The following is a 12585-nucleotide window of genomic DNA, read 5'->3' as shown; positions in this document are numbered from 1 at the left end:
TTTGTGTGTATATATGTAGGAGTGGGTATTTGAAAGTGTTTGTGCTTGTATATATAGGTGGGGGTATTTGAAAGTGTTTGTGCTTATATATATGTAGGAGTGGGTATTTGAAAATGTTTGTGCTTGTATATATGTAGGAGTGGGTATTTGAGCGTGTTTGTGCTTATATATAGGTGGGGGTATTTGAGTGTGTTTGTGCTTGTATATATGTAGGAGCGGGTATTTGAGCGTGTTTGTGCTTGTATATATGTAAGAGCGGGTATTTGAGCGTGTTTGTGCTTGTATATATGTAGGAGTGGGTATTTGAGCGTGTTTGTGCTTGTATATATGTAAGAGCGGGTATTTGAGCGTGTTTGTGCTTGTATATATGTAGGAGTGGGTATTTGAGAGTGTTTGTGCTTGTATATATGTAGGAGCGGGTATTTGAGCGTGTTTGTGCTTGTATATATGTAGGAGCGGGTATTTGAAAGTGTTTGTGCTTGTATATATAGGTGGGGGTATTTGAGTGCATCCTTTTGAGCCCTTTTGTTGCGTGACAGAGCACTTTACAAAGAGCATCTCTCTGAGCAGAGGAGTTTGGAGGTGGAGTCAGGGGAGGGGCCCTGCAGGTGTGTCTGCTCTGTGCTGAATGCAGAGCTGTTACAGTCAGAGTGCTGTGCTGCTGGTGGGGGGTTATTCCCATTTTACATTGCATAACGCAAACTATAAAACCAAATTAGCAGGTCTATACACACGATACTCCGCTGGGTGCAGTGTGTGTGGGTAAGACTGTGAATACGCAGTTGTATCAGTGGATAAAGGTAAACGCTGAGTGTGCTTGTTGCTGCTGGTTGGTGATGATCTGACCTGCTGTTCTGAGTGTGCTGGTGAAGAGGTCTGCACCACCGGTCCCGGAGAGAACAGCGCTATGGTAACGAACAGGTCTGACAGCCAGCAGAGCTCAGGGATGCTTTCTGAAGGAGCATGATGGTGGAAACTTGCACTCTGAGGTTTCTATGAATTCTGAGAATAAAAACAAATAAATAAATCACATGGATATGTATTCTCTGTGACGTATGTTCACAAATAGATTAATACCTCTTGAACTGTCCGAACAGTCTTGACCTCTTTCCAGGACAAAAAGAAAATCACAAAGATTAGTCTGAGAGTTCAGTTTTCAGAATACAGGGAAATAACACTAAATGTAAGGTAAGAGTGTATAAAGGTATACTCTCATCATCCATGGGTAACAAAGACAGACACTGACTTTTAAATATACTGTTTATTTGTAATGTTATATGAGTTCATATTGTCTTTTGTCCTGGGCTTGACTGCTGTTCTGAGCAGCTGGCGCCATCTGCTGGGGGAGTATTACATGCGGATGAAAATATTTCTTTTACGTCACAGTCTTTCTTGAATGCTCACTGTGAATGAAACTGCAACCCACTTGGGAAAAACTAAAACCTATATTAGGTTTTACTGTGTCTGAAACACAGTCATTTATCATTGCTTTTACACAACATGCTAATGTTAAGAGAGGCAGAGGAAGAGAGGAGGCCCACGCAGGAGCCTGGGAGGAGGATGGGTTTGTGTGCATGCTGAAAGTACTGCTTAAAAGGGAAACCTTTGTGAACAGAATTCACTAGTGAGATACATACATTTATCACTGACCATTAATGACATTGTGGCCTTTCAGTGGGAGATGCTGGGCAAAGGATGCAACCCAATATCAGCTCAGCTGGATCGGCAAAGCCTGATTTTCCAAACTACATGTGGAATCATTGCGCTCTGCATCCACAGGGCAACCAACTGACCCAACCCAACAGGGTCGCTCTTCTCAGCCACGATCCCTGTCTGTACTGGTCCCTCAGTGGTGGAATGAACTCCCCACAGAGTTCAGGACAGCAGAATCACTGGCCATCTTCCGACGCAGACTGAAGACCCACCTCTTTGGACTGCATCTCGGTTTCTCTACTATCCCCACCCCCTAATACCTGCTATGTCTTGCATTTAATGTCAATTTGATGTTTAGTATTATGAGGTATTATGAATTTGTGTTGTAGGACCTGTTGTATCGTTGTATACTTGTTTTTTGTCAGAATGCACATGTTAACTTGTGGTAGGGTTTGAATAGTGCTATGCTCACACTCACTAATCTAGGAGTGTTGTGAGCCTGGTCTGACACTATTCCTTGTTTAAATTGAATGGATACTCTTTTGTTCTATTGCAATGGACATCGCTCTGGATAGGAGCATCTGCTAAATGCATGTTATGTAATGTAATGTAATGGAACACTCTGGAAGCTCACCCATCCATACGCTTCTACTCTAATGTTCTTCCTTTCTGAGTCTTGCTGAGGATTTCCTTTTGTTCTGGTGATAGAAGGTCAGTGCAGATTAAGGAGGTAAGTGTAGTGTTTTGCTAACCCAAAATCATTTCTTAGTCAAAGCCCTGACTGTGTCTAATGATGGCTCCACATCAGTTTAGCTCTCAGATCTGATTCTTGACGAAACCTGTTATTGCAAAAATTTCCAACAGACATTAAGCCCTGTTTGACAATAGGCCTTCCTCTGTTGTGACTGTCTCCCTGTGCCATTTTCTCACAGTTAATTCCCCATCTTATCGTGCAATTATAATGGTCGGGATTTACTCATATTAATATTAAAATATTATTATTTTATTGTCACTCTTGGAATCAGCATGTGACTGTACATTCAGCAAGAAGCTGCACTTGGGGTTTTTGGGGTCTAAGATCATGGTATGATATGAATGAACTATAGCAACAGGATAAAAACGCAAAGAAAGCAGTAACTAACAGTCATTTTCATTGAATGCTTTATTGAAGCTAATGACCACCAGCAAAGTGGAAGAGCAAACTTTTCCCCTCCAAAACTTATATGGCATTTATGATGGCATACATGGTCTATTTCATAATTTGCCTTGAAATTTTTTACATAAGATTGCAGTAAGTCCATTTAACATCATACCATAAAAGCAACTACTGAACCATTTCAACTACAGGACATTTCTATGATGAGATTCACACAGTTTGAATTATAGACAGTATGTACAGCATTTCTGGCTAAATCACGTACAACAGAATAGTGCTGACCCTGGCTGCCCTTTGGAATATAGAGGGAATATTCACATATTCTCAGTTAAGATCTACAACGTCTCTGTCATAGTGCACAGGCCACCCCTCGTCACAGGCAATTACAATTGTCCTCGTGCTCTTTATCCCCTTGTATTCACAATTAGGTTTCTGCGTAGGCTGATGCTTATTACCGTTTGTGAGTTTACAGGTGATAACTGGAAAGGGCTGATTACTGCGAAACAGGTTTCCCTCAGGTGTCCCTGCATCTTTACACACTTTTCTGACTTCTTGACTGCTTGCAGTAATGAAGGTATTTGTTTCTTTGCAGGTCCTGCCATCAATCTCATAGATTTCTCGTTTTGCAATTTCACTGTTGCATTTGTGTTCATTCATGTTTCCAAAAATATGTTGTAGATGAAATTTCTCGTAACGTGGCTTCACGTGGGGAGGTGGACCTTCATTGTTCAATCCACGTGCACACTCAGTAGGGACCAGAACCAGAAGCAGTACCAGAACCAGATCCAGAACCAGACCAGGGCTTTGAAACCTCATTTTCCTCTCTGTAAAGAACAGAAAGCAGGAGATTCACTGAGTGGTTAGAGGTCATGGGATGGCTGGTTGTCCCTCATGCTCATAAAGGATTTGCACATGCACACACACACACACACAGACACACACAAAGACACACACACAGACACACACACAGACACACTAGGCACACACTTTATGAGGCTCTGACATTTCTGAGAGATAGTTGTGACAACTCCTCCAGGCAGAATTTCTCTTGGAACTGCAGATCTTTTATTTTAAATTGTGACCTGCATTCTTGTGTTTTATGCACAAAGACTTGATTATATTTAGGTCCAGAGATGTAGATGGGCAGTGGAGAAAATTTATCTTCTGATCAGATAAATGCTTTGAGTCGTTGTCATGCTTGAATGCTCATTTTTCTGGCCGAAGTGAAGGAACGCTGGGGGGAAACAGATTGTTGGTTTTTGGTTTTTTTGGTGTCGTTTGTGTGCTAGAGGTCATGGCAGCTGCTAATAAGGCTTCTCAGACTAGTAGATGCAAAAATACCAAACATGACAGACCACCTGCCATATTTTGCAGTGGATGTGGTTTTTGTCAGTAGTGTGCCAAAATGCTTTAATCTTTAGCCTCTTCTGCACTGTAGATTCTGTGTAAATGTAGTCACTGAATCTCCAATGATCTACAGACCCTGGTTTTTAAATTATTTTCTACTGCAATAATGCTTTCCAAAATCCTTTCAAAATTCAAAATTCCTTTCAAAAAAGACCAAAATTCACACATCAGTTTTTATTTTCAGAGCTCAAAATGTTTATGACCCCACTAGAAAGGGGTGTTCTTGCTGTTGACCTATTAAATTTCCCCATTCATTCATACCCAGTAATGTAGGTGAATCTCATGCCCGCGTATGACGACTGCTGTCAGATGAGAACATATTGCGAAACAAAACATATTCAGGACAATGAATAATACATAAATTGCACAACTAATGATAATCAATGTTTAGTGTTTAGTGAGCATGCAATTTGCATATAGAGGTTGAGATGTGTGCCCCACTCCAAATGGCTGAGACTTTAAGTAAATTAATAAAAACAAATATATAAACCAGCTTTGACATTTCAACAGAAAGCCTTCAACTCCTTGCATATCCTGACTGTGCAAATGTATGTCTTTATCACATCCATGTTAATTATTTTGTAAGAATTTAGCTGATGCCCAGCATTGCCATTAGCAAACCTCTCCAAAAGTGTTTATGTGGCCATTAACATATTGAATTTATGTGCTGAATTCTCCACAAGCACCTCATAGCCCCAGCTTCATATCAAAGCTGTTGGGAGACAGTGTGTCCTGGAGCTTAGGTATAAAGACATGGACATATTTCAGCAGCACATTATACCACAAGGCATGAAGTGCCCGGTTAACATTATCATGAAAAAAGTTTACAGACCTGGGAAATGATGATTACTTGGTTGCAGCTGAGCGTGTGGGTGAGGATGTCTCTCAGATTAGGGTAAGTCTCAGGGAAAGGCGATGTTCAGTGCCTGTGGTTCTGGCTTTTGTAGCCACCATGCCCCTCCCACATACATGAAAAGGGGGAAAAGTTACATTCTGTCCAATCACTGACAGCGTAATGGCTGCGAATATGCTGTAAAGGTCTGGCTTGCAAAAAAAAAAATCTCACCTGTAATGATTGCTTTATCTCTTGCAACATCCATAAAATCTGAGCTTCAAATCAATAAGTAGTAAAAAAAATCTGACAGCCATAGCATTAGAACATGATAAACATTCTGTCAGGTTTACATTGTGTGTTGAGACGTAGTGGTTGTGAGAGATGGGACAGTTTTAAGGGTCATGCTGTCTTTTTTTCCCCCAACACAACAAAGTCAGCTTGTGTAAAGTAAACGGGCTTTCACATTCTATCTGTGTCTTGCATGGTTTCCCTTTGGTTACTGTTGGAGAAAGAAACTGAGACAGAACTAGCAGGTTTATGACAACTAGGTGCCTAATGCATTATGTCAACACACACACACACACACACACACACACACACAATTGCTTTATTGCTATTTAGCAGATGCTCTTATCCAGATTGACTTACATTCAGACCAATTTTATCCATTTCTATAGCTGGATATCTACTGAGGCAATTGTTGGTTGGGTACCTCGGGCACAACAGAAACGTCCTAGCAGGGAATGGAACCAGCAAGCTTTAGGTTATGAGCCCAGCTCCTTACCACTACACCACACTGCTGCCGCATATAATAATCTTAGCAGCTTTTGTGTACAATATGGAGATTTGGCAGGAAGCAGAGCAGAGAGGGTGCTTCAGCCTTTTCACTGATGTCATCCTGCTCTTTAGGCCTTCGGGACCTGGGACAGCGGTGGGGTCACCTTCAGGCCTGTGTCCAGGTGAGGCAGAGCACGAAGCAGCCCAGGTGCTGTCTGTAGCCTGGTAAAAACGCAAAGCCAGGTGTACCTTTTAGAGGGATCATGTTAGGTTATCCATAGGTTATCCATTCATACAGCTGCTGGGGTTAATTACCTTGCAGACAACAGCAGTGCCCCAGTTGGGAATTGAACAAAAAAAAATTTTTGGTTTACAAGCCCTGCTCCATTCTGTGTCTTGCTCCACACTGGGTCCTATTTGTTGTTAGGGGTACCCTGCCTTTGGGGTAACTTTGCCCTTTTTCTGAGATGGCTGTTTAGCTCCCCTTGCAGGGTTTTGTCCTGAGTTTCGTTTTTTGTCATTGTATGTACTATCAGGTTGTGTTTACTTTTCCACTGGCCTTTGCCCCAGTGAAGGAGGCAGACAGGGGCTGTTAGCCAAGACCGCTATCTGTGGGTCATGCTCTGGCACAGTGAATACACCTATACCACTCATGATGGTTATGATTTTATGATAATGGAAATGATTTTATGGTACAGACAACAGATTAATGAGCAGAATATACTACTGCATATGACATGTGAAGTGTGACGCTGATGACATTTCTCACCACATCAAGTTTCTAGAACTGTCTAATCTCCCAACATCTAATCAGTGAAGACAGACCTTTGGTACATAACAACAGCTCAAATGCATCATCTGAAGGAGGAAGGTAAAAATAAGATGAAAGTCCAAACAGCAAAAAACAGACATGGCACGTAATAAGCAAAAAAGCAGTTTAGAATGTGTATACAATGTGTAAAATGTTTTCATAAAGAAATTTATCACATGCAATTTATATAAGTGCTACATGCCAGTGGACGTGACAAGAAAAAGGTGATTTCTGCTGACGATTCTGCCCTCTGGAGTCTCAGGGCAGGCTTTTTATGACTACTGAAAGATTCAGTGGAGAACAAGGCCAGTCTGACAGATTGTTAATCTTTTTTTACCTAGAGTAAAAAAAAAAAAAAACCGCAAGAGCATCACGAAGAGCAGAGAGAGCTCTGGCTGAAATGGCACTCGTCACCCTTGACAAATCCAAAATTCAGCTGTGACGGCACCATGCCGTCTTCGCCAAACACAGTGTCTATCATCACCGAGACACTCCGAAATAACTAACACGCCACACACTATTATTTTATGCTTGAAATAATTGGAAATAATTGGAGTGGAAAGTGATAAGTGGAAATAATTAACGTGAGACATTTTATTTTTCTTTAATAGAACATTGTATATAAATGTATACACGTTTCTTTCCAACTTTGAATGATTTATCTAAGGAAATTTATTTTAAAAATCAAAAGACTGTTTAAAACACAAATGTCCTCTCAACCCATTCATTTGTAACTGAAGTGATTTAAGAAATAGGCACTTACAAGAATGAAATTGTCCTGGATGGGTGTGATTATTACATGTGCAGTGGTTGACAGAGGGTTAAGAGCACCTGGCCTGCACATGATTATTACTTATATAACTTATAACAGGCAGTGATAACTGATCTGGGGTCAGAGTCTGAGGGAATGTAAACCTTGGCATTCCCAGAAATGTAGCTACAGTAAAAAAAAAACACTTATGGGAAAAAAATGTAGAAATGGTTGAGTCTGAAAGTCCCTTTCCTCAAAAGGTAAACAAGGCAGACATTAAGTATTAACACAGAACCAACCAGACAGTTGGTGGAACGATGGAAATAATATGTGCCTGCAGGGTGAGACTATTAACAAGGCATCTAAAGATAATTTTCCCCCAGGACAATGCTTCAGCGTAACATTCCTCACCCACAGGTAGAATTTGGTTTACCCTTTACTGTGGTACAGCACTCAGCTTATGGTATGGTGCCCAGGTTAAGAGCTTTTATTCTCGGACAGCACTAAATTTAAAAGCTTTTATTCTCAGATAGCGCTTTGTCTGAGGGACAGCACTCAGTGTCCAGAGCTTTTGTTCTGGGACAGTACTAAATTTAAAAGCCTTTTTAAAGGGGGGGAGGGGGGTGTTAAAAAGTCTATCTCTGGGACAGAGTATAGTTTCAGACCCTTTTAGCTTGGACAGCTTTCAGTCCACACTTATGTCACCAGGAAAGCACAGAGTATCAAGTCTTGACTTGAACACAGCAATGGTCTCAGCGTCAACTACATGCCCTGGCAACCTATTCCACGTATTGATAACTCTTTGTGTAAAATAGTACTGATGTCAGTGCGGAACTTACTCTTCACTAGTTTCCATTTATGTACCCTTGTTCTACATACTGAACTCACCCTAAAAAATCTATTTTAGTTCACCTTATTGAGTCCTTTTATAAATTTAAAAACCTCTGTTAGATCACTTAGGGTCTCCTCTTGCTAAGTCTAAATAGGTTAAGTAACTTCAGTCTTTCCTCACAGCTTTTTTCATGCCAGGAACTAATGTAGTTGCCCTTCTTTGAACAAGGGCCTCTTTGGGTCTCTTTGAACACAAACCTGACTTTCTTTATCATAAATGAAGAACTTCCTCATTGCTTCCCATACACAGTTTCACAGATATCAGCGTAATTTACCACAACGCTGTAAAACTTTTCCTGAACTTAATGACACATGCTCCCTGCAGGTGTCTTTACCTCAGGAAAAGACAAGCAAGAAAAGACATCATGACAACTGTGTTTACCAGGGTTTCCGTATTCAGGCTGAATATGTCTCAGAAGGTTGCCAGCTTACTCCACAGGCATTCTGCCGAAATCAATCAGCCTTTGAATACACATTTGGTTTTATATTTGGCTTGCTTACACTGAAAAATAAATACAAAGAAAGACAGGCCACATTGTCTGTAATGCAAACAACAGTGGGGGTGCCTCTTTCATGTGAGAGTGGGCTTCCCACACATTGCGGAAAATATTTTTCTCCCCTTGCTTAGACAGATACGTCGAAGAGTATTTATGTTCTGTTTGGGCTTCACTGTAGAGAGGAATTTACAGCAAACTCCTGTATACTTCCTCTGAATGAAGGCATAGAGAGAAAAATATCTACGGTTAATATTAAGCTCTTCTTATAGTATTTAATATTTACACTCTTACTGCGTACATGGTAACTGTGTGCATACACTCTATGGTTGTATTTCATTCCACCGCAGTTTTAATTTTTACAGGCCCCTTATCAGTCAGCATCTGACTTCCTCATTAATGTGATGAAAGATGGACAGCAACCCCTCAGATAAAACAAGACTCAACACCAAAACAAAACAAATAAAAACAAAAAAACACCTTTGGACGTTGAGCTTGAAATCACCTGAATGTGGGTTTCCCTGTTTTTGTCAGGCTGGTGGTGCACGTGGAAAAGGAGGAAGTTGTGGCGCATTGCTGAGAGTCTCACGTGCCGCTGGGGTGCTGGGTGCGGTGAGGGAGGGGCAGCACTTTCACTGCACCCCCCAGCAGCTGTGCATAAAAGCCCTGCAGCATCCACAGGGGTAAGCGCAGCAAACTCACCGAGCCAGAGGAGGCAAGACACCTGATTGAGATTTTTTTGTTTGAACAGATGAGAAGGTTCAGTATGAGGGCTTCCATCTTTCTTGCTGTCATAGTCACAACAGGTAAGCTTATTGCCTTATTACTCTGACATTACCATGCATTAGCATTAGCATTGGCATGCACGCTGGCTTATTGCTTCTGTCTGCGGAGCTAAGTTCTCCAGTACTCTGCTCCACTGCTGGGTGTTTGATGTACTAAAATTTCTAATAGTGTGTTTTTGTGGTACAAAGAAGTCCAGTTTTGCATGTGTTTTTGATGGTAGGAATTCAGTGTTTGTGTTTGGTGTGTGTGTGTGTGATAATAATACTTTAATAATAATACTTATAATATTATACTAATTATAATTATCATTCTTTGATTCAGTGTGGTGTGATGAAATCTCTTCAGCAGCAGAGGCTGCATTAAACTCAGATGTGGCCAATGAACAACAGGAAGGTAAGGAATAAGCACAAACACGCACACACACACACACACACACACACACACACACACACATACATACATACACACACACACACACACACACACACACACACACACACGGCCATTCTCACAGATACCAGCAATGCAGCTCACACACCCCAGCAGAGCTCTCTTACGATGCGCTTCTCCCCCACACACTCACGCTTCTCCCCCCGCACACTCACGCTGTTCCCCTGCACACTCACACTTCTCCCCTTGCACACTCACGCTGTTCCCCCGCACACTCACGCTTCTCCCCCCGCACACTCACGCTTCTCCCCCGCACACTCACGCTTCTCCCCCGCACACTCACGCTTCTCCCCCCGCACACTCACGCTGTTCCCCCGCACACTCATGCGTTCTCTGCTCTGACCCGCTCTGGCTGTGTGGTTTGCATGCCCCTGTAACAGAAGATGACATGAGAAGAAGATGATGAGGTTTCTCTCTGTACAGACGCAAGGATGCGGCTCCGGTTTGGCACCCTCTGCAGGGGAAACCCCTTTAACTCCAGGAGGAGCTGTGACAAGTTCGGCTGTGGACACTACGGAGCACCCCGGTAGGTGAGGGGTGGTGGGGTCAGGGACGGGGCGTCTCTAAAATTTGTGGCACTGTGAATACAATAGCATGATCTCCAAGGACCCGTTGCTTTTAGTTAAGGTCACATGAAGGACACAGGGTTTTGGGTTTGTCTGTGCTAGTCTTAATGGCTAAAGCCATGACTTAACTGCCGGTCACTTGCAGTAGCTCTGACTGAAGTCTTCAGCAGTCCACCTCTTGCGTGCTAACTTCCCTGTCTTCAGTAGCTCTGAGAGAAGCGGTCAGCAACTGACCCCTTGCGGACTAAAATCCTTGTGTTCAGTAGCTCTGATTGAAGCGTTCAGCAGCTGACCCCTGGCATCTTTCCCTGTGTTCAGGAAAGGGGGCAGACACAGCGGGCTGGACATTGTGTGTTCAGACGGTGCCTTGGTGTATGCCCCATTCAGTGGCACCATTGTCCGCCGTTCCAGACCGTATGGGAATGGTAATGCCATAGACGACGGCATTCAAATCCAAAGCGGAGGTAAACCTCTTAGATTTATTCAGTCCTAACAATGTGCTATGTGTTTGCGTAAGACTCCTGTTACTGTTTAAGCAGAGTGCAGAAACTCTTGAGGCAAAATGATGTAATCTTATAGCGTCATTACCCTTTCACGTAAAGTGCTGTTAGAGGGTAGAAAATGTTGATGGTAAATGTAATTCTTAGAAAGGCATCATGGATTTAGGTGTAGAGCAGGGGCACTAAAAGAGTCCGGAGCCAAAAAATGAGTGAGCAGGAACCATCAACGTTTTACCCTCTGAACGGTTGATGGCAAGGTTCTCTGATGACTGCAATATTGCAAAAACAGTTAGTCAGCAGCTAACAGCATCTCACAGAGCGCACTACAAATTCTCATAAGAAATATAATTTTTATTTTTCATAGTCATAATATCTAGGGATCTTCAGGGGTCAAAGGTCATTCATCCAGGGACTGGATCTGGCCTCAGGCTATTGGTTGCTGGCCTCTGGACTAGCACGTCTTTCTTGTAACCACGGAGTGCAGAAAGTCTTGATGTAGTGTGATATACTTCTAGAACAGAATACTGTTGTGTAGTGTATTATCATTGTCGAGTATAATTACAGGTAGAGTATTATAAGTGTTACTGTGTTGTGATAAAGGTACTCGTGGATAATAATGCTGTTTTAGGGTTGTTCTGCCCATGTTTATGAAAGTTCACAGTGTGATAGCTATTGGTGCAGAGTATTGCAATTCATAAAATGCCATAACTATCATTTAACATTGTAGTAGTGTTGGAATACAGTGCTGTACAATAGTAATATTGTTATATTATAACAATATTGTACTCAATATTGGAACATGGTTTTACCATTGGCACAAAAAATCTTCTCCAGTCTGCCTCTCTCTCATGCAATCCCCACGTTTTCACCTGTTCTGAGATCAGCACTGTTTGACCTCATGGTTCTGTCCCACTGAAGCTCTTTCTCTGTTGGCTGGTCTCAGGTCTGTGTGTGAAGCTCTTCTATCTCCGACCGTGGAGGACCTCTGGCAGGGTTTCTCTGGGCCAGGCGATCGGGACCATGCTTCCCATGCAGAAAGTTTTCCGCGGGATCACCTCTCATGTCCACGTCCAGATGTGTGACAGATCCGACCCCAGCCGGTACTTCTAGAGACTATAAACCCCCTGGAAATGTGGATCTACTTAAACATGTGATTGTATAGTGCTGTTGCAGTTCAACTACAAAGGTTGCACTGGGGATTTGCCTTTTGTTCTTGTTGTATATTGTTGATTGTGTTGTATATTCATATATTATACATTAATATCTCTGTAGTTTTCCCCAGATGAGGAAAATTCTGTGATTTTTTTTAGCTAAAGGCTAACAGAAATGTCAACATGAATTTTGTTCCATATGCCTTAAAATACTCTGTGTGCTTCCTCTCTACCTATTATGTATTATTATGATATAATCAATGAATTTTGGAAATATATAAAACTATTTTTGTTGGCTTGTGTCAGGTGTGCAGGGTGTAAATATGCTCAGTAGTGTAGTAAGAGTGTAGCCAGACT

The 12585-nt window shown here is 42.0% G+C and overlaps 3 protein-coding genes across 3 annotated transcripts in view; 1 reads left to right on the top strand and 2 right to left on the bottom strand.

Moving 5' to 3' along the window:
• The window catches only part of LOC118790694, a 36165-nt gene extending 33870 nt beyond the window's left edge, over positions 1-2295 (bottom strand). The window contains exons 1-2 of the mRNA XM_036547687.1: positions 2288-2295; positions 847-905 (exon numbers count right to left, since the gene is read on the bottom strand). Of these exons, the coding sequence (XP_036403580.1) occupies positions 847-905; positions 2288-2295 (67 nt within the window). The remainder of the gene's footprint in view (positions 1-846; positions 906-2287) is intronic.
• An 809-nt stretch (positions 2296-3104) lies between these two features.
• Positions 3105-5122, bottom strand: LOC118790610 (ribonuclease-like 3). Its single transcript, XM_036547579.1, has 2 exons — positions 5049-5122; positions 3105-3633 (listed from the first exon to the last, which is right to left on the bottom strand). Exon 2 carries the CDS (start codon positions 3623-3625, stop codon positions 3134-3136), a length of 492 nt encoding a protein of 163 aa, XP_036403472.1. The 5' UTR covers positions 3626-3633; positions 5049-5122; the 3' UTR covers positions 3105-3133.
• Positions 5123-10442: 5320 nt separating this feature from the next.
• LOC118790693 (myeloid protein 1-like) lies at positions 10443-12187 on the top strand. The gene is made up of 3 exons (XM_036547686.1): positions 10443-10537; positions 10896-11041; positions 12021-12187. The coding sequence occupies exons 1-3, from the start codon at positions 10443-10445 to the stop codon at positions 12185-12187; spliced, it is 408 nt and encodes a 135-aa protein (XP_036403579.1).
• The last annotated feature ends 398 nt before the right edge of the window (positions 12188-12585 follow it).

The sequence above is a fragment of the Megalops cyprinoides genome, chromosome 16 (assembly GCF_013368585.1).
Source record: "Megalops cyprinoides isolate fMegCyp1 chromosome 16, fMegCyp1.pri, whole genome shotgun sequence".
NCBI lineage: Eukaryota > Metazoa > Chordata > Actinopteri > Elopiformes > Megalopidae > Megalops > Megalops cyprinoides.
This window is presented reverse-complemented; position numbering and strand designations above follow the sequence as displayed.